The sequence below is a fragment of the Scatophagus argus genome, chromosome 21, assembly GCF_020382885.2.
Source record: "Scatophagus argus isolate fScaArg1 chromosome 21, fScaArg1.pri, whole genome shotgun sequence".
NCBI classification, from domain to species: domain Eukaryota; kingdom Metazoa; phylum Chordata; class Actinopteri; family Scatophagidae; genus Scatophagus; species Scatophagus argus.
This window is the reverse complement of record NC_058513.1, coordinates 16500261-16528258: the sequence shown is the minus strand read 5'-3', so window position 1 is coordinate 16528258 and position 27998 is coordinate 16500261. Positions and strand designations below refer to the sequence as shown.

The 27998-nt window shown below is 45.9% G+C and overlaps 1 protein-coding gene across 3 annotated transcripts; it reads right to left on the bottom strand.

Moving 5' to 3' along the window:
* Positions 1-524: 524 nt before the first annotated feature.
* On the bottom strand, positions 525-26605 carry LOC124052251 (leucine zipper putative tumor suppressor 2 homolog). Of its 3 annotated transcripts, XM_046376269.1 has the most exons (8): positions 26329-26605; positions 15946-16030; positions 13864-13997; positions 4381-4923; positions 3614-4210; positions 3286-3408; positions 2585-2731; positions 525-1907 (listed from the first exon to the last, which is right to left on the bottom strand). In XM_046376269.1, exons 4-8 carry the CDS (start codon positions 4894-4896, stop codon positions 1200-1202), a joined length of 2091 nt encoding a protein of 696 aa, XP_046232225.1. In that variant the 5' UTR covers positions 4897-4923; positions 13864-13997; positions 15946-16030; positions 26329-26605; the 3' UTR covers positions 525-1199. The 3 variants fall into 3 exon arrangements, with proteins under 3 accessions (XP_046232225.1, XP_046232224.1, XP_046232226.1); XM_046376268.1 differs by lacking the exon at positions 15946-16030; XM_046376270.1 differs by lacking the exons at positions 13864-13997; positions 15946-16030; positions 26329-26605 and adding an exon at positions 10734-10878.
* Between the last annotated feature and the right edge of the window lie 1393 nt (positions 26606-27998).

Below are 27998 nucleotides of genomic sequence, written 5' to 3'. Positions count from 1 at the left end.
GGAAGAAAACAATTTGAAGATGTCACTCTGGGATAAATCTGATACGCATTTTTCTAAGTGATTAATCGATTCAGGTGAAAATCAAGAGACAAATTGAAGAAAATACTAATTATTATTTGCTGGAAGCGGGCCTCTTTGTGTTTTATTATTAACTACATCTGTTGTTGTTTCCTGCCATGACAGGACAAAATGTCTGGCCTGCTGAGGTTCCTGAACATTTACAATATCATGCCTACACTGTGAGAGAAGATTTGTCCCACACCTACTCAACAGGCAAAGCGACTCGATCTTCTGACATGAGAGAAAAGCTGACATGCACTGGATGTAAGGTGTTCAGGAAGTCTTTGTTACTGTGTTTGATTGCATCAGACTGCACAGGTGTTCATGACATCACCATGACGCCACCATTTAGGTTAAAGAAGCTCACAATGTTTCCCCTCAAACCGGACCGGAGTCCAGAAACTAATTCTGTCTGCTATAAAAACAACCGTTTGTGCCACATATGGTCAGAAAATTTGATTTTTTTTGTTTGTTTAAGAAACATCTATTTACTTGTTGGTCATGATGTAATTTACATAAAGGCTTGAGTGGTTTTGAGGGAGGACAATAAAACCAAGCCGTCACCCCCAGAGTGCAGCTGCCATCATTAGCGCCTCGCTCTGATTCACTCACTCTCATCATGACATGCTGAATGTGTGGTATCCCACATTCACTGTCAAATGACAACAGCGTGGGCTCCATTAAAACTGACTGCACTAATGAGAGCTGACTGCTAATGCAGAGTAGGTGTGCAGTGCTAAACCCAGCAGGGAAGGTGGAGTCCTCACCCACACACGAGGATGGTTAAAGGTTGGGAGAAGTTACTCACACACAACAAAGTCTCCCACAGATGTCTAAAACTGGGAAAGAGGGACAGGGGAGTCTCGTTAGTTAGTGCTAACGCTAAGACAGACATCAACGGAGGGGCAGAGGACTGAGGTGGCCTACTAACGGCTAATAGAGGCCACTGGCTTTCAAGTGGGACTCCTTGGAGAACAAACTAATGAGGCAGGACTAAAGTGTGGCTGATTTTACACTGCAGATGTGTTGATGCCAATCTGACTGTGTGTCGTTTTAAACAACTGCGTTTTTCATCTAGACGGCACAAAAGAGAAAATAGCTGACGGTAGTGCAAATCAAAAGATGGAGAGACACAAGGGTCAAATTTCTGTGGCGGCGATCTCGTCAAAGTTGATCTCGTTGCCGCTGCCCTCGTCCTCCTCTCTGCTCTCCAGTTCCTGACTGAGCTCCTGCAGGAGCTGCTCCAGCTCTCGGTTCCTGCGGTACATCTGCACATAGTTCTGCTGCAGCTGTTTCTGGTAGCGGATAACTTTGTCCTTCTCCTCCTGCCATATCTTGCGCTCCTCCTCGAAGCTTCCTGTCTGCTGCTCGGCGTGCTGCCGCTCGAAAGCCAGCTCGGCCCTCATCCTGTCCAACTGCGTCTTCATGTTCTGCAATGCGTCGTTGCTGCTCTGCCGCTGGGCCTTTGCCTCATCACTCTCGTAGGCGAGCAGGTGCTCCTCTGCTTCCTGGAACACCTGACACTGTCGGTTTCCAGGGCCCTGATTGGCCAAAGCTTCTCTGAGATGAGCCAGCTCTCCCTCGAGGCGTCCTACCTTTTCTCTGAGCAGCTCCGCTTCGCTCTTGCGCCGCTGAAGCTCGTTCTCACACACTTCCAGCTCCAGGGTTCGTGTGCGGGTCATGCCGTGGGCCTCCTGAAGCAGGACCTGGGTGTTTGTCAGCTCGCCACGAGTCTCTCTGAGTTGTCCACGCAGTGAAACGATCTCTCCCACACGCTGGGCTAACTCTCCCTGCACCTCCTTCAGCTGCTGCTTCAGCAACGAGATTTCCCCGGACTTCTGACAGACCTGGTGGGGGGAGGAAAAATAAATGAAGGTCTGGTGTTCAGGCTGTACTGAGGAGATCTGTAAATCTGTCTCAGGGATCAAACACACCGACTAAGATCTTCTCGAAACGATTCCTTGTGGCTCGATTAATTACCTCAAACACCAAAGAAGATCAGTTTTATTAATGATCCGTGTCTGGAGCATATAAAGGCAGCCTGTTCCATTGGTCTGCCTGACTCCTGAGAACAGCTGCTCCTGAGGCAACGTCTTATACAAGTTCGTATTCCTGCATCCATGCCGTCTCAGGAACAAACCCCTACTGTTGCCTGTCAGACTGTGACCAGGGCTCCACAAGACCTTTACAGCCACATTTTGTCATGTCCTGCACTGACTGAATGCTTGAGACGCACTGCACAATAATCATCTGGTTCAATAACATTTCTTTTAATTAGGGAAATAAATGTACCCATAAATATATTATAGAGAATCTGCCATGGTCAGACTGATGCTCTAAAATAAAAGTCGTGGTGTAATATGTGCAGTGCTTAAAGCAATATGAGTAATAACGAGTTTAAGGAGGGATTGGAATGGTGAAATCAATAAGGATGGCAGCGTGATAAACTAACTTTACAGCCCAAACATTTACCTTTTATTGTGGTCGTTACTGTAGCTTCTGGATAAAGTGTCAGCATACGCACCTCCCACTTGCTCTCCTCCAGCCGAGGGCCCAGCTGGATCTTCTCATGCTCGTAGGAGGTGCAGCGCTCCTCGAGCTGCTCCCTCTCCTTCAGCAGTTGAGCAAAGTCCTCCTGTAGCTTCTTCTTCTCCTGCTGGAGCTGATACACCTGTGGCCAAGACGCAGCCACAATCAACAAAGGTGATCTCCGTCTCCTCAATTCATTCTTCATCTTTAAAAATGTTCTTAGATTCACACTGCGATCATTTCTGACATACTAAATCTCGCTTAAGCAGGTTCTGTGAATCCCATTTGTAACTTACACACACACACACCTGTGATCTATAAATCTCAAATCAACCTAAAACTGACAGCACCTGCCTTGTGAGTTCTCCTTATATTACACCAGCAGACATTAGGGTTTTTTTCAGCGGTAGGAGATAGAAGTCAGGCAGCGCATATTATTCAGAGGACTAAATAAATAGATTAAGTAATTGATAAATTCAATTATGCAGCTTGTGAATGGGTATGAGGTGAGGCAGAAAGACACACCTTTTGCTGATATTAAAAAAAATTAATTAAAATATTTAGACGACAGCTTTTTAAAAATAACTTAAGTGGCTCTAGTAAGCATGTCCTGATCATCTGTTCCTGTGCCTGCAGAAATATGGCAGCACTGTTTGTAGTAAAACCTGATGGAGCTTTTTTGTCAGAGGTGCTGACCTGCAACTGAAGCACCTGCTGAGCTCGCTGGGCCTTCTGCGAGGCCACCTGCATCCTGGTGGCACAGCCCTGCCTCAGCTCCTCCAGCTCCAGCTCAAAGCGCTTCTGCTTCTCCTCATAAACCTGCAACAGGAGACAGGACAGCAAGTCCTTTAGGATATAAAGTCCAGGGAAAATGTCCTGTCATTGAACAACAAGTCAGTGTCCAGTTGTCTAACAGAGCTTAAATCTTATGTTAAAGTGAGACTCAAGCTTGGAAAAACACATAAACATTGACTTTGAAGCTTCCACACCACTGAAGTAAAGTGTGTACTGCATTATCTACAACCTGGCAAATTGCAGCTTCATTCTCATCCAGGTTGTCTCTGAGCTGCTGCAGCTCCAGCTCTCTCTCCCTCAGCTTGTCCTCCAGGTCCCTCACCACCCCCTCATAACCCTCCACGGGGCCTGGGGAGCGCCCGGAGGACCCGCTGTCAGACGGCGGCTGTCCTCGGCCACTCATCGAGCTGGAGCCTGTGCTCTTGGAAGATGAGCGCCCGCTGTCCGAGTTCGAGTGTCCGTGTCCGCTGGCTGGCGGAGCGCTTTTCATGGGCTCCAGCTGGCCTGCGGGGGCCTCCCCTGGTGCCTGGCTGTAGCCGGCGCTGCTGTACGGCGGGAGGCTGGAGAGGGAGGTGCGCTCAGCCTCGGAGAGTTGACAGGACTGGCTGCTGCCGCCGCCGCCGCTGTTACGGCTCCGGCTGTATAAGTTGCATTTCTCGGGGCAGGAGGGTGACACCTCTCTGTGGGTGGGGCTGAGCAGGTTCAGGTTGTTTTGGCTTTCTGATGCGTTGGACGAGTGGCGAGGGGAGAGGTACTGCATGGAGGTACGGCTCTTAGGAATGATGGGTTTGAAGGCGGTGGGCCGCAACACTGTTTTCTCCATGTTCTAGAGAAGGAATATAAAATGGGATGAGTGTGGAGAGCTGCTGTTTTCTTTCAACAGTCATTGGTGCTGTTGAATTATATTGCATTATACTGACAGGTGTCTCATCGTGACATAAAACAACACTGACCGTAAGATAAGACTTTGTGAGTAAACTCAATTCATACACTCACTCGTTCAAGTTTTCCTGACACAGGGATCAGTTTTGGTGGAGGTCCCCCCATGTTCCCATTCAAACCTAATCCTTCTTTAATCTCGTCTATGTCACTCCCAGGGCTGGGAGGTGTTATGTGGTTGTCGTTCCAGTCATCCACATAGTCCTCGTTCAGATAGGTGTAGTTCCCGTTCCCGCTCTCCTTCTCCAGCGGCCTGCTGGACGTTGTGGAGCTCTGCTTCTTGAGAGGCGGGATGCTCTGCAGTAAGGGGTCCAGTGGTGATTCAGAGCCCAGGCAGGAGGCGCCTGGTGTTGGCCGCCGGACCCTGGCTCCCAGCTCACCAGCAGAGCGGTGGTCCTGGTAGGGGCCAGGGCGTGCAGCGATGAGACTGCTGACAGAACCCATTGGATCCAGAGTGGAGGATGGTGCGTTAGTGGGGGGTGAAGAGCTGGAGGGGTGTCTCCTGCGGGCTCCTCCACTGAGGCCTGGGTTGTGGGGCTCAGCAGATATGGGCAGAGCCTGAACCAGGGCCATGATGGCAGCTCTGAGGGGTCACTTGCTCTGAGAGAGGAAAAACAACAGTGTTAGTCACACAAGACGATGTCCAGGTCAAGCCTGGTGTCAAGCCCTGGTCAAGATTTTTCACAGCAATTGTCAACTGCCAGTCAAGTCTTAAGTCTTGTCTTAACAAGTCTCAAACCAAGTCTCGTGTTGTTCTACACAAATCCAACAGCCGATCTCGAGTCTTCTTAGGCAAGTGCAAGTGAAGTGTTACATTTTGTCAAGTCTTAAGCTTTGTAATGGCACGTTTAAAGCCAGTCCTTCAAAGTCCAAATCTCAATTCAGTTTGTTTGTTTAGCGCCAAATCACAACAAAAGTCATCTCATGACACTTTCCAAATAGAGCAGGTCGGGACCATATTCTATTTAATTTAGTCAAGTCATCTGAGAGAAGTCAAAATCAAGCCTTAAACCAATTTGGGAAAGACAACAATGTCATTACAAAGTCCAGTCCTAGCCAAGGCCAAGCCTTAAGCTGAGTTTCAGGCAACTAACAAGTCATAAAAAAACCAAGTCTCAAGTTAAGTCTAAATGACAGGCCAAGTCACAGATTTTCACAGGCAAACTGCTGGAGTTTCAGGTCCACCATCAAACTGACATCTGAATACTTTCTTGTCAAATCTGTGTCAAATTTTGTTTTTATCCACAGAGTTGGCACAAATATCTGTTACTCATCTTATCTAGGAAACTAAACACTGGTTGAAAGGGCATGTTTTTTCTCCCAGACACTGATGAGGTCTGATTCTAGCTGTTCAAACTCCACACCAGGGTGCTTTCAAGGAACTTTCCCCTGATAAAAACACACACAGCAGAACAGAGATGATATACAGTAGACTGAAGCAAACAAATGTCCCCCAAGACCAGGGTGGCCCACACACAGAGAAACAGGACAAGGCCATTCACGAAGCCTATTCAAGCAGCACAAACACGGCCTGAGGCATGAGGCGGCAGAAGAAAAGGCTCTCTTCATTTCAGATGTAAAATGGCTTCTAACATGCTGACATTTCCCCTGACAGCAACAAAGGCTACTGTCTGCACACATCTTATCAGCTTGAGGAATAACTAAAAGTTCATAGCTGTGGATAACAGAGAGGAGACAGGCTGAACTTGCTGTGATACTGTGGCTGTTATAAGCTGCCGAGTACATCAAACAGTACACAGAAAATAAACAGCTGCGAGGAATAACACAACAACGTAGGAGGCACAAGATGTCACGCACTCACGTCTTCGCTCCCGTCGCTCTCGCAGGACCGGCGGTAAATATTGACACTCTTAACAGGCGCATGCAGACTGTGATGTCAACAGTGGATGGTGAACAGTTGAGTGTTGTGTGGAGAACAATGGCCAACAGGACGCATGATTATGAGGTCACCAAACAGTGGAGCCGGTTGTTCTCTGAGAAACATCACTGTTAGTCACAAAATATGAGGATATCCGACTGACGGGCGTTTCCTGCTCTCGAGTTTCAGCCTCGTCTGCATGGACCCAAAGATTTTCAAGCATGAGAAGACTGCAGTTCTCACTGCGTCAGCCGCACGTTTGCAATGAATTCCTGCTAAGACCTGCCCTCATGTTTCCACTCCTTAACACTCTTAACCTTCCTGTTGACTCAATGGGGATGAAAAAACAAAAACCTGGTGGGGGAGGAGCGTGTCCACAGTCAGTCAGTAAGGAAGATGGCTAATAAGGTGGAAGAAGGGCTGACAGCAGGCATGCAGGCCAAACACATTTCTAGACGCTTACCTGCCAGGACAGGACAGGGCCGTGCCAAGTCACTTTCCAACCTGCCAAGTTTATTGAGAGCCTACGAGGCTGTGATTTAACTGCAATTATCACTCGTTAATTAGCACACTTAAAGATGGGATAAACCCGACTTGGACTCATAACTGGCCAAGACCTAATCTGGTGCTGCAGTGCGTTATGTAAAAACTGTGAGACCACAAAGAAATCACTCTCATGTAATCTGTACTGCGCCAGCATCTGTCAGCATCTTTACTCTGCTTGTGGCAAACAGCTTTAGCAAACTATTAATAAAAAGTCAAACAAAAGCACTGCAGAATATATTTACGTTAAAATCCATTTGCTCACTCCTGTGTGGGACGGGCAGACAGGAAGAAACGCTCCATCCATTAATTCTCTTCTCTTTCATCCGGTGAATGCAGTTTGAAATGGATTTTAAAAATGTGCGCCATTAAACATTCATACTGCATAATTCAATTATTGCATCACTGATGCTTTACAGAAAACATGAAGACGGCAGGAGCAACACATGAATGAAGATTTAACCGTCCCACTGAGCGGAGCCCGTGGGATTAATCCTATGTGATTTCTCTATGCACTGAGAAAAGCTAATTAGTCCATGACCATATTTATTCCATATAATCCTGTCTGAATAGCTGGAGACTAAAGGCGGCACAAACGTCTCGAGTTTGTTCCAAACTGCAGCTGTCAGAAAAGCTCCTGAAAGTTCGGTTCGCTTACAACGTGAACTCTACAAGTGATTTTAATGACGAGCGCCCCAGTCAGTGAGCCCTCTCCAAGTGAAAACTAACCAAGATACGTTAACTGCACCGTCTAAAGGGGCTCTCAAGGCTTCCTCTTGCTGTTCTCAGATCAGTGGGGGGAGCCCATTTCGCTGCCCTCCCACTCTCTCCAGATAAGTGAATAAGCTCTAATCCCTCCAGACACGAGATGACTGAAACTATGCAGAGACTCTACAGAGGGAAGCAAAGGGGTCTCGAACTGGTTTCAAAGCCCCTGTCATGACCATGCAGCCCTGGTTTCTTTTTTTGTTGCCATAGCGACCAGGGCCTCAAACATGAGAAGGGGGGAGGGGGTCAGAGGGCTGACAGGGAGGCCAGGACCCCCTCCTTAGCATCTTAAAGCCTTCAGCAGTTCTTTAGTTTTGACAAGCTTCCATACGCTTCCAGTTGGCGCTGATTGAAGATAAACGGACATTAACAAGCAGTGACTGCTGACGAATCCGTGACAACCACGCGGGGAGGGAATGGAGATAATATTCCTATAATACGATGTGCAAGCATACCGTAGTACAGATGGAACTGTTAGCGATTAATCCGTCCAGTATTTTTTCCATGACCTTTTGGTGAACTGTTTGGTAAATAAAATGTAATGGTAAGTCTAAAACCCAACGATATTCCATTTACTCTCAGAACCGATGAGGAATAGCAGCAAATCCTCACCTCTGAGAAGCATTTATGTGTTTATATGTTGCTGGTTGTGTGCAGGTTGGTAATGAAATACAAAACACATACTGGCCAATATGAAACTAAGATGTAAACTAAACTATTTAAACTGAAAACAGATTTGAAGTAAACGTTGACAGTCAGGCAAATGAAGAAACTCTCACTTTTGTCCTGTGTTGTGGGTGCGACTCTGAGGGAAAAGAAGAGTCTGAATAACTGTTAAATTAATTATTGCAAGCGTTGCCAAACTTGTTTGCATCGGCTTAAGTGATTAATCGACTAATACCGCAGAAACATAAATCTCACACACACTACAAAAATCAATATTTTTACCGCCCCACAGCGTCTAGAGTGTCAGCTGAGCCGGACTGCGTGCAGACTGTTTTTGAAGGCTTTAATGCCCCTCGGTCAGGCAGCAGACAGACGGACTCAGTCAGTCGGTCACTCCTCCAGCTGCAGGAATGCGCCGCCGCACCAGCTAATGAGAGTTAAGACTAAACATGGGCAGAGTTAGCAGTGGTCAGCGTGTGGACGGTTTTTCTGATGCCTCGTCGTCGTTCGCAGCTCAGGACAGGAGGGTTAAAGCAGCATTTCTCATGCGTTCAGCAGCAGCTCTGGGGAGATCTGCCGTCGCCTCAGGCCTTCAGGGTTTTATCCCCGAGCTTTCAGCACTGACAGTTTTACAGAGTTGCACAAATAGATGAAAGCAGCACAGAGAGAAAGTCTGCGCTTGGTGCAGTGTCTGTTTTTTAAAATTTGATTGCTCTGCATAAAACTGTGTGGGCCACAAACTTACAAACTAAAAAGCAAACACACTCCAAGGTAGACGCTCAAGTTTTAGTTGGCTGCATTAAACTAATATACACTATATGGACCAAAGTATTGGGACAGTTCACCTTTAGACATTAACTTGCAGCTTGGAGCAGCTGCCAGTCAGGTTCTTCACACTGACATTTTAAAGGACAGGTCAGGTTATCAAACTGTGCATTTGTCACGAAGATTAAAGCTACCTGAATGTTTCCTACATTGTTCTGCTAACAGAAAGGCATATACAGTACAGCAGTGAGTCGAGATAAATTTCACTGGCATTCATTGGCATGCAGGGCAGCCATTAGTCTGGCTGCATCTGAGAAACAAACAGCATAAAAGCCTTTTTATAGAGGCCACATTACAGAGATACAGTATCCACAGTTTACTGGTCGTGCCCTGCAGAGGCTGCAACGTCACACAAACCTGCTTTGACACAAGCTGAAAGAGCCTGCACTAAATCCCTCTTTGTCAGCACCACGCCATAAACACACATCCACAGAGGTGAGAGTCTAAAAATATTCCCCACACCAGGTGAAGTGCTGGGGCTGCCGGTGGAAACTCTGTTATTACTGGCCCTCATCTCATCACCCCTCACCTCAGACTGAAGGAAGATGTGGAGAGGAATAAGTGGGGACTGAATGAAAGGATGGGTGTCTCAGTTTTCAGCAGGGAGCGTCTGCATGAGGGAACAAACAAATGAGCGTGCAGATCCTCCTCCTCCTCCTCCTCCTCCTCCTCTTCCTCTGCCCAAACTCCTGACTCGCACTCTCTTGTTTCTGCTCTGCACCCCACCTCCCATGTCCTTATTCTTCCCCTCCTCTCACTGGAAACTGGAACACAGTGGGGGAAAAAGTGTGACAAAGCTATTTTAGTTTTGTAGACAACCTACCTTTCCTCAGGCAGACACCTCACGCCCCCCCCGGCAGACACCGCTGGTCACCGTGTCAAATGGTCATTATTTTAACTGTTCTGTGGCGTCTTATTTGCTGCCTTTGTTGGACTAGATTTCTATCTCAGTGAGACTCCTGGTAAATAAAAGGTCAAATAAATGTAAAAACAAATTAAAGTAAATTATAGACGGAGGAGCCCCTTTAGACTGACAGAAGTGGTGGGCGACACAGAACGACAACAGTTAACTAAACAGGCGTTTCACATGAGATGTGTCTGATGCACTGAACGCTGTCCTGTCAGCAGAGGCCTCCTTTCACCCCCCCAACACACACACACACACACACACACACACACACACACACACACACACACACACACACACACACACACACACACACACAACTGGATTCACATCCTCTGCTCGTCATTGTTTTTGTGTAAGTCTTCATCTGAAGTTGGCTGCTGCTTGTCGTTTTTATGGCTACAATTAACAATTTTTCTCTTTACCAATTAATCTTTGGATTGTTATTGATTAATCACCTGTGAGATACAAAAAAAAAACATTCTGAATTCAGATTTTCTCAGAAGCCACAGTAACTTCATTTTTCATCTTGGTTGACTAACAGTAAAACTTTACTTTTTAAAAACAAAAAACAAGGAGCTGAGAGAATCTGTGACTGAGATGATGATCAATTACCAAAAGAGCCGCCCCACTTTCTGTCAATCAACTAATCGATTAATTATCGCAGCCCTAATTATGTCCAGTTCTATGGGATTTCTGTCAAAGTCAAACAGCTTTCAGTAAACATCACAGTCATCTTGATTGCCAAAGTAATAAAGTCAGCTTCCCTTTTGTCCAACATCTCCAACGTCCAACCTCCAACCTCCCCTCCGAGCTTCTTACCCCCGTTTGCTCCCTGCATATCTGCTCTGCTGTCTGCCCGGCGGCTTCTTATCATCCAGCCTCAGCTCCTTCAGCGTCTCAGGTTCAGTCGGCTCAAACATTCACTGCGTTCTCCTGTATGTTTGGCTGCCTTTCTGACCAACTCTCCTGAGGAAAACTTCTCTAACCCCCTCAGAAAAAAAAAGAAACAGCTCATTCTCAAGCCAAATGCCGCCAATGTGAATGGGAGCACAGTCCCCTCCCCTTCCTCCCACCTCCTCCTCCTCCTCCTCAGCAGAGCCCAGCCTCCCTCTGACAGATACACCTCCTCTGTCCCTCTCCAGCTCCTCCTCTGCCATTTCCTTTGACCAAAGAAAATACACTCTGCAAAGTCCTCTGCTGCCTTTGTCAGGCGGTAAAAAGAAGAGAAAGGAGGGAGAAGGAGAAAGCCGGGCAAAGACGAGCTGTCTGTCAGTTAAAGACCTTTCCACTTCCCCTTCCTATTTCAAGTAGAAAGAAAGTGGGGCTGCGCGAGGATATCGGCTCACTTTGGAAAGTCTGGGTTTGCCTTTAGATTCCAGCCTTTTCATGTGTCAAAATTGAGTCTTCGTCTGAGCGCATTTCAGACAAAAACTGAAGAAAAGATGCAAACAAAAAGAGGAAGGAAAAAAATTAACAAGCAGTGAAGCCGGTGGGAGCGAGACGATGGAGACTGTTCAATGCGAACGCTTAAAAACACTCAAACCTTATAATAAGATATACGGTAGGATAAAAACTCTCTTTATGAATCTTCATCAAACACAGGCACACAGTGAATTACTGAGCAAATTCTTAATTAAAGAAGCCGTAGCTTTGAATTAAAGGAGGTAAACCCATCAAAGATCAGTACTCATATCCAAGTACCTTAAAAACTCAAAGCAGCCGCCAAGTTAACAAGAACGCAGTCATTGTCCATGTCAGCTCTGAAGAGATAAAACTGATAAAAGACAATATGATAAGCATTTAACGTTATCTCAACAGTCACAACCCTCATTCCAAAAAAGTCGGCATGCCGTGCAAAGCCTAAATAAAAACAGGATTCTTTGTACAATCGTGTGTTTGACAAGGTGGTGAACCTCACCCCAAACGCTGCATTAATTGTTGTTTGGCCTCTCAGGGGCAGCACAACAAGCTGCCATATCACGTTAATAAGTTACAAACAGACACAAGTCATGATTTATGATTGTGGCCACCTGATGAATGAAAGTCCATTTTTGGCTCTTCCTTTAGCTTCGTTTAGGCTCACGAGGGAAACATCTGGCTCTTTAGCTGCTAAAGCTAGCTGTCCAAAGTTGGTCTGTAAGAGGATTGTCAGTGAAAACAGCTGCCTACCGCTGCTTGGAAATGATGTTGTGGAGACTGTGGAGGGTGAACCAAACTGGAAGGTGAACCTTGAATCTGAAACCTCCTTGATAAAATGATCACTAAAAGTGTGACAAAGTCTTTTACATCCTGAGCAACCAGTCAGTCAGCTTCCAGAAGAGTATTTTCTAGTGACAGCAGCAGCATTCAGCTTTTCCTTGACCTGTAATCCACCCATCTGGCCAAAACAAATTAAAACAAAAGAAGCAACAGGACTGGATGGTGAAGTCGGAGATCAGCTGCTCGGCTCCCAGATGAGGAGAGGAGTAAAGTAGGCTACGAGAAGTAGGCTATGCCCTGCCACAGTCTCTCTCTCTCTCTCTCTCTCACACACACACACACACACACACACACACACACACACACACACACACACACAGATCTGTCCCACTCCCTTCTCCTATAACTGGGTCACACTGGCAGGCAAGAAGTTTGTCCTTCAGGCAACGAGACGTCAGCAAGGGAGTTCAAGGTCATTCTTGGCCACGTCTCAGTGGGAGGCCTGGAGAACACTGAATACGCCACAGGCAAAGTCCTGGCCTGCTGAAGCCAAAGGAACAGAAACCACTCTCGGTTTGAGTCCAAGAGTGGACGACAAACACCATCAATCAGCCGCCCCGAGGCCACCAGCGCTGGGATAAAGAGGCAAGCTGCAAATCACCTCAGAGAATGCCACCATTAACATGACCACTTTATAGGCTGGGGGGGGCTAACATGACTCAGCCCCTTTCCAGGCAGTTGATTTACAGGCGGAAACGCTACAGCAAAGTGACAACTCCGTCGTGGCTTCCTTCCCCGACTGCAGGATAGACAAGGGAAAACTAAAATAAAACCCTAAGCTGAAACAAAAAACTGGCTTCGCAGTAATGTTGGGTACAGTTTCTGGTCTCTCCCCTTCAGTCATCTAACGATTATTATGTATGCAGATTTACACCACATGTTAAGATGTGCCGTCTGTGGCAGCAGTTCTAGCTCATCTGTATCTGTAGCTGACGCCCAGCAGAGGGTCATTCATCATTGGCTGAACCGCCGTCTCTCTGCGGTCCGTCAGCCTGCTTCCTTCTACAATTTCATAACAACGCCTCACGTCTGGGACCCGGAACCGACAGAAAGCTAGGCCATCCATCAATGTCCGCGCTGCCTCTGCGTGGGGACATCTCTCCCTCTGGATGCTGCAGCTAAAACTGGACGCGACCCTTTGGACCGCTTACTTCCAAAATAATCCACCACGGCACAAAGCAATCCACGAACACCTCGGAAATAAAACTAGCGCGAAGGTTTGGCCCACAGCAGGGGGAGGTTTTCATCTGTTTTAGACACAAATGAAGAGAAGGGAGAGTGGGAGTGAGCTCAGTAAATTGAAATAACTACTCCTAGTGAGTCCAGTCATAAATCCACAGAAATGGGAAGGCTGTATCGAGTTGGCAGGGACCCGACTTAGCCACACTCTGATTTACTGTGCCAAAGTGATTAGGGATACGCCTCCTGCTCTGGAATTACAGCAGAACCCTATCCATGATTAAGATCTGTTGTAAAGTCCCACGCAGCGCGATTGTGTTAACATCCACACATGGTAGGATGCACAATTACGTTACGTGTTCGGCGAGCCTCATCCGGTTCTTAACGTCAGTAAAGCCTCAATTAAACACAATTTACAGCAGCAACTCTGTGAGAGAAGTAATATGAAATTGTTCAGCTGTCCTCTTTTGTTCAAATTTAAGCCACATGTTATCCAAAAGGCTCCACTTACCTGTCAATGACACCCTGCGTTCAGCTTCTGGAGGCCTTAGACAAGCGCGAGGTGCAGGTCGGTCGAGCATCCCAGGAAGTCACACCGCTGAGCAGATCTTCATTCTCACTGGCTCGCTGTGTTCTCCTCTCAGACTGAGGGGATAAAACACAAACAAACAAAAAACACGTGTTGTTGAATCAGCAGAGGAGAAGCAGTGAGACTACAACCACCGTGCAGAGCTGGAAAACCTGAAATGTGACAAGTGTGTTTATAGAAGTCAGCAAAAAAGAGGAAAATCTGAGTCATGATGGGTAAAAAGCTTCACATGGAGGTGGCTGAGACTGAGGGGGATTTTCCACATCAACAAGAGTGAAGCCCGAGTGCAAACCTCGCACTCAGTCCACCAACAACTATCCCCCCGGGTCGACTAAAGATGACTTAAGTGTTGATTCTTGTACACATTTGTGGATGGCCACTAAGGTTTGTGGGTTTTCACAACAGGTTTTTGTCATTTTCTGCGGTCATGCGAGGTTTGATCTAAAGACAAATACAGTTTCACAGTGAACCAGGCTGTGCTGCGGAAACAAAGCGTGAAAGATGTTAATAAAACAAACAGATTTTGGATCAAATTCTGGTCTCGGCACTGAAAAAGACCAGAAAGGTGAGAAGCGCACTGCCACCATCTGGAAAGAAGTACAGGCTCCATCTGCTGTTCATTAAAGTGGTACATTAGTGGTAAAGCAGCATTTAAGTTGAGCGTAGAAGAGCATGAGAGCATGAAACCAGACGGTCATCATTTCAGACTGGCTCCTCGCAGTACTGCTGCGTGACGACGTTACCATTGCAAAGTACTACGTTAGATCAGGTCAGGTAGGACAAACCACTAACACCAATGGGGGAAGACGTAAAGGCAACAAAAGGTGCTGGCGACGTATTCAGACACCTCCCAAAGCTCAACTCTGCAGGCCAACTTGTCAAGGCGTCCCTGCTCATGTGAAAGCATAACTGAATTTCATAAATATCAAAACCAAAGCAGTGGACTAATTGCCAGTTCTGTCTCCAGAGATCATATTTCCAAGTAATGCTGTACATGAATTATTCAAACGGTATTTGCAGACTGACAGACAGGTAAAATGTTACTGGTCCGTGCAATGAATCCAGATTTTCATATTATGAATCTCTTACCGACCTAAATGCGCTCGCGGTTTAGCATCGAGCTTTATATACTGAGAAAACCTACAACAACAAATGACATCTACCAGAAGTTCAGCTAACCAACCAGCAGTCCTGCGTCACCAGATGGCGTTTCTGTAATTAAACAGGATAAAGAGTGAGAGCATGAGAAAGGAACTCAATAAAAGCAAAGATCAAAGATGGATTTTGGTTAATACTGAGCCCACGATTACTCAGTGACTTCGGAAACAACATGCACCGATTGAACTTCCTTGAACTGTAAAGGTCCTGCGTGTAGGATTTTCAGGGATGTAATAAGATCAAGATCAACTTCACTGTCCCAAACGTGGAACATTTGTCTTGGCCTGCGACAAAACAATACAAATCCATAGCATACAAATCATGATAGCAAACAGAATAGACAGCAGGCAACCTAAAATAATAAACCTTGGGAAAACATCACCGGACTGGATCTGGACTTGAAACCGAAGTCTTGACCCGATGAGGTCGTGGTGAACTGCAGCAGGAGTGTGGAGGAGCAGCTAACCGGTTAATCTGCATCCTGTTTCATCAGCAGGATCAGGGATGTTTGCTGAAATTACTGTTACCAAATGCCTGCAGGGTGACTGCAAATGCACAAGCTTTACTTAAAGCTAAACAAACCTGCAGCCCTTCCATCTGTGCCAGGCACGCTCTATTAGTACGTTACAGGCAGATGGAAGTGCTGTGGAGACTGAGGCTTCCCACATGTAATGCAGCTCAATCCAGATGGCTTCGAGACAGCTTCTTCAATGTCGCACAGTGACAGTGCCAAGCCGCAGTATGTACTTCGAGCCCCGTAAAGCAGTGCTTATTTTAAAGAGAGACGGTAACGTGTCCACAGATCATAAACAGGTGTTTGAAGCTTGAGAGGGCTGCTCGCCTCACCTGCTGCTCCGACACTGAAGGGGATAATCCTCATTAAAAAGGACCAAACAGCAGAGGGAGAGACACCGAGACAGGAGCACGAGGTCTGAATTGAAAAGAGAGCAGAGGGCGGCACTGAGATTACCATGATATTATTCATCTGCTCAACGTGCACCTTCAAACACAGCCCTCGATACCACTAAGTCTCGCTATGACATGAACTGACCTGTAAGTCAATCCACAGTCGATGGAGAAGAGGAGCGAAGATGAGTTCTTCTCCATCGGAAAGAAAAGCCATTTTATTTAGGAGAAAGAGCCGACTTAGAAGAATTAGTGCGAGTCAGCCCCTCTCAGAAAGTCCCTTTGAAGCGGACGTGAATTGTCTTCATGACAGTTCAAAGCAGATAAAGCACCTGCACTTTCTGTTTGAAATGGTGATCGACTGAACAGGTGACCAAGCGTCATTTCAAGCGTTAAGAAGGTTTAATGTCCTAAGCGTGTCCTTGGGCTGAGATGGCATTGTAAAACAAAACTACCGTTTCATCCTGAATATAAGACACTGAGAGTCGAGTGTGTATGCGACGGGTACAAGACACACAAACGTGGGATTTGCTGCTTTGATAGAAGTACTTCGTGTTTTATTTTTATGTCTTCTGGTCAGAGATTTCTTTTTATTCGACCTGTGAAAAACACGAGAGTCAACATCCCTCCATAACATTAACTTTCTCCTCATCTTGACCATCTTTCCTTTGATTTTGGATTTTCTCACATCCTTCCCAAGCCTTGGAACATCGAACAGGTAATAAAACAGGTAAAGTTTTGAATGTGTGTGGTCTTCAAACTGATCTGCACATCATAACGCGTCAGCCCAGTCAAGGAAAGTTTGTATGTTCACGAGTCAAAGACAGAAGACACATGAGGGGAAAGAGAATGCAGATTTAGGTTTAATCTGTGGCCAGGAGGGCTGTCAATCTCCCAGATGAACAAAGAAATAGTAAAAGTAAAAAAGAGCTTTGGGAGTTTCTATTCAGTATCCCAAGTCTGTTTGGCCAAAACAATCCAGTCCATCTCATCTCTCACAAGACAACACGTAAACAACCTGCACACGGAAGAGGTGCAGGAGTAAGGTGGAGCTCGTGGCGTCAGACAGTGTTTGTGTAATTACTCTCTCTGCCAGAAGGGGGAGACAAAAGTTCCACACTGCAGGTTTAAATAGGAAGTGGTGCAGGACATAAATTTAGATACTTACTGGGAAGGGCAGTGAAATAGAGAAGGAGAAAGGAGGATAAATGAGGTTCGGTGTTTGTCAGGCCTTCACATCCGCACACACAAAAGCAAATGAACACACACACACACAGACACACAGAGCCAGAGGACGACTGAGGAACAGGGTGTCGACCGTTTCTTCCTTATCCAAACACTGCCACCCCACAGCACTCAGGTTTATTATTCTAATGTTCAGCCGCGTGCCAAAAGCTCCAGTCAAGTTAACAAACCCCTTAAGAGGTGGTGGAAGCAACACACCCAGAACAAAGGCCTTCCAGTAAGCAGGGAAGCGGTGGAGAATAAAATCACATCATACGGACAGTCATGATGACAGTGCTGGACATCTGATACCAAATGCTAAAAATGCTGAAAATCTGTCACCTGTTGACATTTCACAGCCATTTGCTCGAGCACAGTCGTGATCCAGAACATAACTGCATAAATCAACTCGGAGAGAATACTAGGAAGTTCGTGTTCAGAAATTCAGAAATCACACGGTTGTTTATTTGAAGGGGTAAAATGGGCAGGGGGTGGGAAGGGAATCCGCTGGGGAAAACTGGCATGTCGGCCTTGTTTGGACAGCGAGAAGATGGCCCACATGGAAAGCATCACATATTAAACAGCGCAAAGTCCCTGGATGTTCTCAGACATCCTTGTTTAGGATCATCCAGGCCAAACCTCAAACATCCTCCCACATTTTGGAAAAACCTACAGAGAGAAAACTCCATCCACGGAGGATGAGGAGGAAACGACGGAGGACCAGGACTGCAGCTGTCAGTGAGGAGGTGGTACATTGTGGTCTACATGTTGAGCGTGAACTATCCAAAGCCTTTTTCCTGAAGACCTACATCAAATCAGATTAATGTTTAACATATTTCTGACTAGACTTCCGGTGTGAAGAGGAAGGCGGATGTTAAGATGGATGGCGGATGTCAAAAATATCAAAAAAATGTGCTCACAGTTTACCACAAATTTCTACAAACTGACAAAAGCTACAACAAGCAATGACATCTAGCAGAAGTTCAGATAACCAAGCAACCAGGACTCGATAAAGCTCCCAATTACCCACTGACTGACTGAACTTCCTTGAACTTTAAAGTTCCCGTGTGTGAGATTTGGTGGCAAATAGTCATGAGGTTGCAGATCGCAGCGCTAAAAGTCCGTAAAACCTCCTCTAGAGCCAGTATTTGGTTTGTCCATTCTGGGCTACTGTAGAAACATGGCAGTGCAACATAGTGGACTGAAAGGCGGACAGAATTCCTCTGCAGCCTGACAAAAACACGACAGCTTATGAGTTATGCTCAGGAGAGGCTGCATATAATAATCTGAATGGCAAATAACTGTAGAAGAAATAAAGTGGATCTGAAGTAATTATCACTGGCTATGGCTGAGTCTGTATCCAACAGATTATCAAAATAACTGAAAAAACTGCATTGAAAAAAGCATGAAAAAAGAGAAAAACGCTTTGTTTAACTTTTATATTGAACTTTTTAAATGTAAGGAAGCCTGCAAGGGGAGGGAAATTTTATCTCTCAACAAAGAAAGAGATTACAAAGAATGAAATGAATGTAACTGAAAAGGGTGACAACAGGCAGCCTCGAGTGTTCTGTCAAGCGTGGACGGATGAACTGCGTCCTCTCCGAGCGCGCAGGCGGGACAGACGGCTCTCCAGCGCTAATTACATCAGATCCAGCGGCCCTCTGCCTGCATAAGCCCTTATGCAACGCTGTGACGCAGCCGTGCATCCCACCACCCCCGCAGCTTCTGATCCGCGCCCTCGCAGCCTGCCTCCCACCACACGCGGTTGGCCTTCGCTCCAGGACTGGGCCTCGTGTGTCTGAGATATCAGCATCTTTGTGCTTATCGTTAAGTCTGTGTGTGTGTGTGTGTGTGTCCTGTCCATCTCATGGCCTCTCAGCAGTAGATAATCAGGCCAGAGATCACACACAGAGAGCGAATAGGAATGTATTTAAAAATATCCAAACAACCAACCTCAGGGAGGGGTCGTCCCACTTACACACTAGCCCCTTTTTAACGCAGCCCGCTCCGGGCGGGAGCGTTGCGTCCCATGTAAAACATGTGAACACGGAACAGAAACCTGGATCCTTCTTTTATTATTTGCTTCCACTGTCATTGTCCTGAAGGGAGGCACGGCAGAAAAATATGAGAACCGCTGCAGCAATTTTAGGAACTCTCCTGGCGATCGGCTGGCGAGGCCGATTTCCTCCCCCAACTCTAAACTTAACCAACAAAGAACACAGTGCAAAATATTAGCGTGGGGTTGTGGGTTCCAGATTGAAGTGAAAAAGCCATTGTTATTTGACCATGTTTTGAAAACCCGTCAAAGAAATAAAAATGATATGACGAAAGGAGGAAGTGAGGGTTATAGAAACAAAACAAAACAAACGGAATTGCAGATTTAAACAGAGAAGAACGAAACAGAAGGGAAGCTGGCAGATGCGAGATTTGAATGTAAAGGATAATTCCGGTTTATAACAACTTCGTCTTCTGGCTGTACTCAACGCATCACACGTTGTCATCACATTGTAGTTTGTTCACCATTCAAATGAAACTCATTCTGTCCATCAGTAAGTCACTGATAATGAAGCGATAACATCCAGTGTTGACTCTGATGGTCTCCAGTTCACAGGACCTTCAGCATGTTGGGTCAAAAACAGGCCTACAAAAGTCAGGTCTATGGGATCAGCAGCCACACATTTTGGATACGAAGTTTCTCAAGCAGAGCCCATCCAACCTGTCTTCTTCATGTGTCCTCGTTCTGGACTCGGTGAGTACGATGCTACCTCACATTGTAATAAAATGGACCTGCTGCAGAAGCGAAGGACACAGCTTAACTTTTAATCCGCTACACAACTCCATCTCAAACTGCTGACCTGCTTGCTTCCTCACGTTCCCAACCGCCGTCTGCGAGCTTGGCTGCGCGTTACGCCGCAATCAGGAGGTGCGAGATGGATGACAGCAGGACAGCAGGCAGGCGACCCAGCTGAAGAGTGTGTGAGTGGTGGGGGAAACGTAGGAGTCAGAGAGGCTGCAGGCTCGTACTGTACATCAGCACATATGGCCTCCCTGCAGCAGCTGTGAAAGTCACGATCACACTAAATACCATCGCAATCACAGCTGCTCGCGGGAAAAGGGCATGTTGCTTTTTGACACATTTCTTTTACGCACGTAATCATCCGCAAGCGACAACAGACGTGTAAATGCAGTGTGAAATATTCTCCTGACGCAACTGTTTTCGGTGTAAGCTTGGGATAACATAACAAAACTGTGCCCACATTCTCTGACTAATCCTGACATCTGAACTTGTGTAATCTGAGCACTTACACGGCAGTCGGAGGGAAATGTTATCATGCTGAAGGCTGCACGACACATCACCGCTTCCAGCCGGATGGTGAAATCTCAGTGACGTGTTTACTGTGTTAGCATGCGTGTTAGCCGACTTTAATTCGGTTGTTCGTGTTAAAAACGAGAACAGCTGTGGAGCTCGTTAGTTTTGCAGGTATTTGGTTGTAAACCAAAGTTGGACGGACTTGAATTTTGACCGGATGATGACAGTAGACCAGAGGAAAAGTCAGAACATCCTCTGGGCAGCACAAAATTTAAATTCAGTCCATCTAACAGGTGTTGAGGTGCACTGACCAACCAACAGAACCATCAGCACAACACTGATCTGCTCAGAGGAGTCCCTACCAGAACCAATGCAGTGTGACTAATCCAGCGACTTTAGAGTCCAGTGAATATGAAGTGTTTTTCCCTCCAAGGACACTCCTCCTCCTCCTCCTCCTCCCCCCTCCCGAAGTCGCTAAGTGATACCGCCGCCGACTTTGCCCTGAAGGGAAAGCAAATTCCAGCCATTCTGGCATCTTATCAGGGCTGTTTACCAAACTGTAAATCAAATCATTACTGCGGCGGCTCCTCGGGACTCATTCTCAGTGCGGCTGCAGGACAGGATGCTGCGACGACGTGGGTCAGTTCAGAGGGAAGAAAGGGCACACGGAACGTTTTTATAGTAATGGAGCAGTGATTGAGTTAACAGATGCAGAAGGGGGGTCCGATCTCTGTTTCTCTATGCAGCATATCAGAAGGGAGGGAGGGGACTTTTATTAGTTCACAGTCATCAGGATTCAGGAGACGAACACTGAGCAGTTAGTAGAATAAAAGCAGTACAGAGCCAGATCATCATTCCCACTTTGCATCAGATAAGAAACAATCCTGCCTTTTGTCAGTGCAGTGAGGAATGTGAATAAGCCTCATTCAGCCAGGACAGGCCGAGTGGAGGGTAAGTGATGTCGGAGAAATCGACCGTTTTTCCAACTGCGGCATGTGAAACGGGCCTAATAAACACATAAGCCCCGTAGAGGAGATTGAGGCACGTCAGCGATTAGGAATTCAGGGGACCAAAGTCATTTCATTGACATGAAAACTCACTGTGTGAGTTGGAGAAAAGGGTGACATTAATGTGGCACTGATGAAGAGGCAGAGAGGAAGTTTCAGTGGTTCTCCAAATGGAGTACCTTTGGGCAAAAGTTTCTGGAAGAAGCATAAGAAGACTTCGACTGGCATTAGGAAGTTTAAAGGTCTAAAATATGGATGCTGGTTGGTTTGGTACTGCGGCCCATTTGCATTGAAATTGGGTCAGTCAAAGCAGCAGGAGGATGTGACGACCTGGGAGGTAAAACATACCTGCAGATTAATGGCTGCTGTGGTCTGCACCTGAAAATCGGGACAAAGCAAAAACCACATGAGGTTTCAGCAGAGTGGGAGTCATACATCTGATCCTGTATCCTCTAGATGCTTCAGACCCTCAGTATTCTTTAAATAAATCACAGTCACAGATGTCACCTGCTCGGCTCAGGACAGACACTCAGCTCCACGCTGGAGTCTCTGAAACCTCGGCCCCTGCCTCTCACACAGATGTGCAGTCCAGCTGTGCACAAAACCAAGACCTGGACAAGGATACCAAACCAGTCCTGTGGAGGAGGCGAGTTGTTCTCACACGAGACCAACCAAACCATTTAATGATGATCATCAAAATGGCCGCCGATTTATTACTCTGATTATTACTATTACTCTGATTGTTTCGTGTCCAATTCCCATATAATTTCAACAATTTCCTGCGGGATCAATAAAGTTCTTATCTTATAATGAGACGAGACACACGATCGTTTCTACACGATGCCGAGTCCTTAAAGGTTCTGTATGGACTGTGGACGTTTTAATGAGCAGGTCCCTGTTTTGTTTGTATCTGATCCTCTACTACCACACAGATGAGTACGTGGAGCACAAATGTCGGTCACAACATGAAGCCGGGGCTGTGGGACATCATCACATCATCATCACCCTCGGATTCATGAGATCCCACCGACTGACGAAGCGCCAAGAAATGCTGCAATATGCCAGTTAACAAGGGACAAGAAGAAGAAGAAGACGACTGCTGGATGATGAAGACAGGGGTTCAGTCAATGCTGCTTCCAAAATATATATTTTTTTAAAAATCAGCTCTGAAAATGTTTTATGATGGAGGGAAAAAAATGTGTTTGTTCATCAGTGCCTTTTGGGAAGAAACACAGAGTGTAAACACCAGTGTGTTTGTTTGAAAGAAAACTTGGCAGGGTAACTTTAAATGTTTTTTGTTTTGCGGTCTGAAAAGGGCCGCATTACAGCCAAGTCACACAAACTTCATAAATCATTTCTGAGTGAAAACAAATACAATACGATTCAGGACGTTTCCCCTCAGTGGCCCAGTCATTCCTAATCATTTATTGTGCCACCTTTCTTAACCTGATTAAAAAGGTTTAAAACAACGGACAAGAGTACACACCAAAAAAATCTGATATATTTAAGGATACATTTATGATTCAAGTTTAGGATTTTTGGTTAAAAAGTGGGCTTAGTCACCAGATTTACTCCCATGTCATTCACAGACACGTGTCCCCGGCAGACCGGGGTCAAAGACTCTTACAAAAACTGGATTTCTGTGGCTGACAACTTAATCAGAAGTGACCTGAATCGCCGTGCGGGATGTGATGTCCCCACACAGGTTCAAAGAAGCACGACATGGGTCAGAACATCTATTTGGACCAAACTCTACAGGAGGAAGACGAGGACCGACGGCCAAAGGCCAACTGTGCTCACTTTGCTTTGTCAACACGCTGCATGTGCTGTGGATTCAGCCTGTTCGGCCTGGGTTTTGTACCGCGTGTTGTGACACTACAGCAGATCCTTAACAGCCACCAGCCTGCCAACCACACCGTGAAATCCCCGACACAGCACGCAAATCAGCACACAGCGACTTTAGCGGAATTTAATCTGAAGACGTTTCAGACATCACTGCAGTCATTCGCTCACGTTGCAGTCAAGCAGAGACCCAACAGAAATAAGCCTGCAGCCTGTTTTGCGTCACGGCTCATTGTTTGAAAAGCCACACCGAGTCCCGGAGTCATTATCTCAGGCAGTTTTAAATACTGTGCTGTGGGAAACTGTGCAACATCTGTAATTATAGTAAGCAACCGGTGACAGGAGAGAAGAGTCAACACAATGAGACACTAAATAAACACTGAAATCCACAAAATGCTAAATCAGCTTTTCATCTGTCATGCTGGGCCCTCGAGAAAACTAGAAACACAACAGAGTTTTCATGTCGCCTGATGGCCAAACATCCCCCACTATGTTCCCATTGTTGTCTTGTCTTCTAAGGTTTCTCTTTTCATTTGTTCCTCAAGGTTTGTGTAGCCGGTAACAAAGCGTGGAGGGACTTGACCTTCAACTGAAAACGACTCAAGGGCAGCCTGCGCGGCAGCTCGGCGGGCAGGGATCGCTTACAGAAAACACGTTTTCTATTACGAAACTCGGCCTTTCGGACCAATAAATGCTCACAGCTCCCTGACTCCACAAAGTCAAACCAGAAACCAACGAGGTGCGTCCCTCCCTGTAGGTAACTGAACAGGGTCGACTGTCGGCTGCACACATCAGGACAAAAACACACGTACTTACTGTATGCACACAGGTACGCAGTCCTTCCCAGGTACGCAGTCCTATGCTGTACCTCGAGGCTCCTGCAGACCTGCTCTGTGATAAGTGTGCTTACTTTAACAACCCATTACACATGAAACGGTGAGCCGCCGCCGCCGCCTCAGACAATCGTTTTAATGACAATGGCTCCAACCCCGAGGCCGGAGGAGTATGTATGTATTTGCGACTGTACCCACAGGCCTGTAGATGACAGATTAATGAGGGAATACATCAACGAAGTGGGTGGTAAAAGATGGAGGAGAGTCCACATTGAAAGATGACACTCGACAAAGCGATGGGCGAGATTTAGGAAAATCTGTGCTAAATCTTCCAAATCATCCGTGATGAGAGGGATAAGCTGTTCTCAATCTGGAAAACCCCGTTTTAGACCTTTAAAGTTTTGCCATAACTTCTCCATTTAACACTTTTTATTCCCCAAACCGTGGTTCCTGAAAAAGTTTATTGCATTAAGAGTCATAACATTCCTGTCACGTATGAGACGAGGGAGAGCTGAAACGTCCTGAAACGCTGACGGAGCAGATCCTCTGCCATGTGCTTATAATATCACATGAAAAATTATCAATGCAAATACCGCCCCCCTTCCCCCGGTCCCCCGTCGAGGCTCACAGTGAGTCCACCCTGAGCCAGCAAGCTGAGGTGAGCATTTGACCTCCCTGTGTGTTTGGGCATCAGAAATTTGAAGCGAACATCCTGCAGAGCTGGGAAAAGTTGCTCTGCTGTTCAGCTTGTTTGCTCTTCTTTGTCAGGTTGTCATCTTACTTGTTCCTGTGTTTACAAATGAAGCAGCTGCGTACAAGCACATTTTTTTATATATATATATATATATATATTTATAGACCTGTAATGCACACATGCACCAGGAAGCCAACAAGCTAACTTTAATGTGTGCAAAGCAGTGAATTATGCTCTTGTTTCTCCCAGTAAAACACAAGCTGTGGACTTCTGGTCCCACCCGGCAGCGTAATGATTCTGTGAAAAGTGTCTCTGTGTCGGGCCAAAAGTGGCTGCAGACGCAGGGGGAATGCCATTCATTTTAAGAATTCACATATGTTATTGCTGCGCCCCAAGGCGGGTCTGGTCAGACGGTACTTGAACTTCTTTTCTTACATACAGACTGAATAAATAAGAGTACGGATTGTGTTGCCGCCGCTGGACCCACAGACATGATCCACATGAAGACCGACTGCTGGGAGCTCTTGCACCCAGTTGCACAGCAAACCCCATTTGTGGGATTTAGCATTTTTTATTTTAGCACCTACAAAGTCAGCACCCAGTTCACCGTCTGTGGGACAGACCCGGATTTCAGGTCCCAGTTCATGCTACAAGTTCACGAATATTCTTTCCAGCTTTGAAAAGGTGAGGAACAAACTGTCCCAGACCAGAGGAAGACATTTGTAGTATTTGCCTTGCTGCAAAAGGACTAAAAAAGTTGGATGATAGAATAAAGCAATAATATAAGAAATAATGTCCCATACACTAAACAACCGGGACAACATGGAGAGCAGCACGCCGGAGCGGGACCACGGCCTTTATTTATACAAAGACAAGATAAAAGCAATAAGATTTGTTTTGGGTCCGTACGGAAATTGTTGATTTATGATCTGCACTGAGGCTGAGCAGGAAATGAGTGTGGATATGGTTACTGTAAGAGGCACTTTGTTATGTCTAAACCCAGTCGACCTGCCCTGTCCGATGCTCACTTTGATAAGAATGGAAATGCGCTTTTTAAAAAGAGGACCACAAAGACTTCAGGGGCCTCCAGGGGGGCATTTTACATGAGAGAGCTGGGAGATTTGACGAAAAGGGAGAAAAAAGTCACTAACTTAAACTTAACTTCCTCCATGATTTATTTACAGTGTGTTTTCAGACAAAAAGGGAACAACGGCAAGCCAGAGGAATTAATTTAACCTTCACACACCTGCGCAGAGGGAAGGAATGTGTGGCAAAGTTTTTTTTTTAAATAAATTATAAAGTGTCCATGAGCTTACAAAGGCATCAGTACACGCGTGGACTTCTACAGCTGCAGTGTCGACTTCACGCCTCACGTTATTATTTAGAGTTAGTTACAGTAAAAGCTTAACTTACCAGGTTACGGTGGAGCGGACAGTCCGCGGCCGCTGCTCTGTCCTCCAAAGTCTGCCAAGAAAATGTGGATGCGACGTGTTTTTTGTCCCCCTTAAATCCACTCATCCACACGCTCGCAACTTCACCAGGATCTCTGTCGTCAAAAATACACGCTATATGTCTGTCCGTGTCTCTGTCTCGCTCGTCTTCCTGTCGCGGAAAGCGCGTTTGTTGTTGTGCGGAGAGCAGGACAGGAGCTGCTCGTGTTTAAGACACCAGTAGTAAGCTAGCATGAAACGGGACGGCTACATCCGCTTGTGAGTTTCAAAATAAGATACCTTACTTATGATCTACTGCGATTCAGTGGTTCTCAACTTTTTTGGGTGGTGACCCCTTTAGCTTTATTCATCTTTTATCCTGAGCAGTTAAATCTGAGACTGATTTTTCTCCCCACATAAGTTCATTTAAAGTTTTTATTGTTTGTTTGAGAGGAAGTCAAAATATCCAGGATTTCGCACAAAACTGAAATAATGATATTTAGAAATATGCATTTTCAGATTTATCTGTAGAAGGCACAAAATGATTGTTTTTACCCATAAGAATTAAAATTCACTTGTTGCCCTGAATTTATAAAAACAACTTTTTCAGTTAAAGGTTAAGGAGGTGAATTCTACGATGTGGTTCTGATATTTAATCCACTCTTATGAATATAATATCATAATATAATAGTACAATGCAACAGCAGAAACTTGCCTCCTAAATGACTGCAACATTAAATCAGCTCCTCTCACACACACACTCTCCTCTGCACACACAAACCCATCATTAACCGCAGCAAGTGTGTTTAACGAACAGAGGCTGTGTAAGCTACACAAAGGACACACAGTGACAAAAAAACATAACATAAATACTGAACGCAAAAGGATTTAAAATTCCCTTTAGCCTGCAGTTGGAAAGGCATACACAGAAAGGACTCTTGATTTGAAATGACTTTATTTTGAAGGCCAATGTGCAAGCTTCCGGTATGGTATTGAGGAACTTGACTATTAACCTACAAACGCCAGTAGTAACACACTTTTGCACTGTCTGTCCCAAGCCAAAGGGCGCTCTGTGGGCCCAGTAGGGTCTATTACAATTATATGGTAAATACATAAACACTTTACCAACGATTAATTTCAGACAGAGACAGTGATGCCGCAAGTGTGAAGAACACAACAAAGTTATGTCATAATTTGGTCCTATCAGACACATAATGATACCTGAGCAGTGTCCAGCAATGGCTGAATAAACCAGCGTGGTCACATTGTGAAGGCATCGTAGTATCCGGGCCTGCAGTACAACGAACTGTGACGAAGATAAAGTACCCTAGATTCCCAGGCTGTTCCTGCAGAACCAGTTCTTTGCTCTGCATTCTAAATATGTAGAACAAGGTCATACCTGACTAACCTCAGTCCTCCCGGACAAGCCTCTCTGCTCCACAGGAGAAAAACAGGGCTGCACAGAGATTATTTTTTTAGACTGTGATGGTGAATGTCAGCATGCTGTTTGTTTGTTTGTTTGTTTTTTCCACGTAGGCAAGAAAAGCTAAAAGAAGCATTGTAATAATTAAAATTCCCTGTTTGCTCATCCTGCACGCCATAAAGCCTCATACTTCTAGTACATACTTGCATTAAATCAGCCACTTTTTAAAT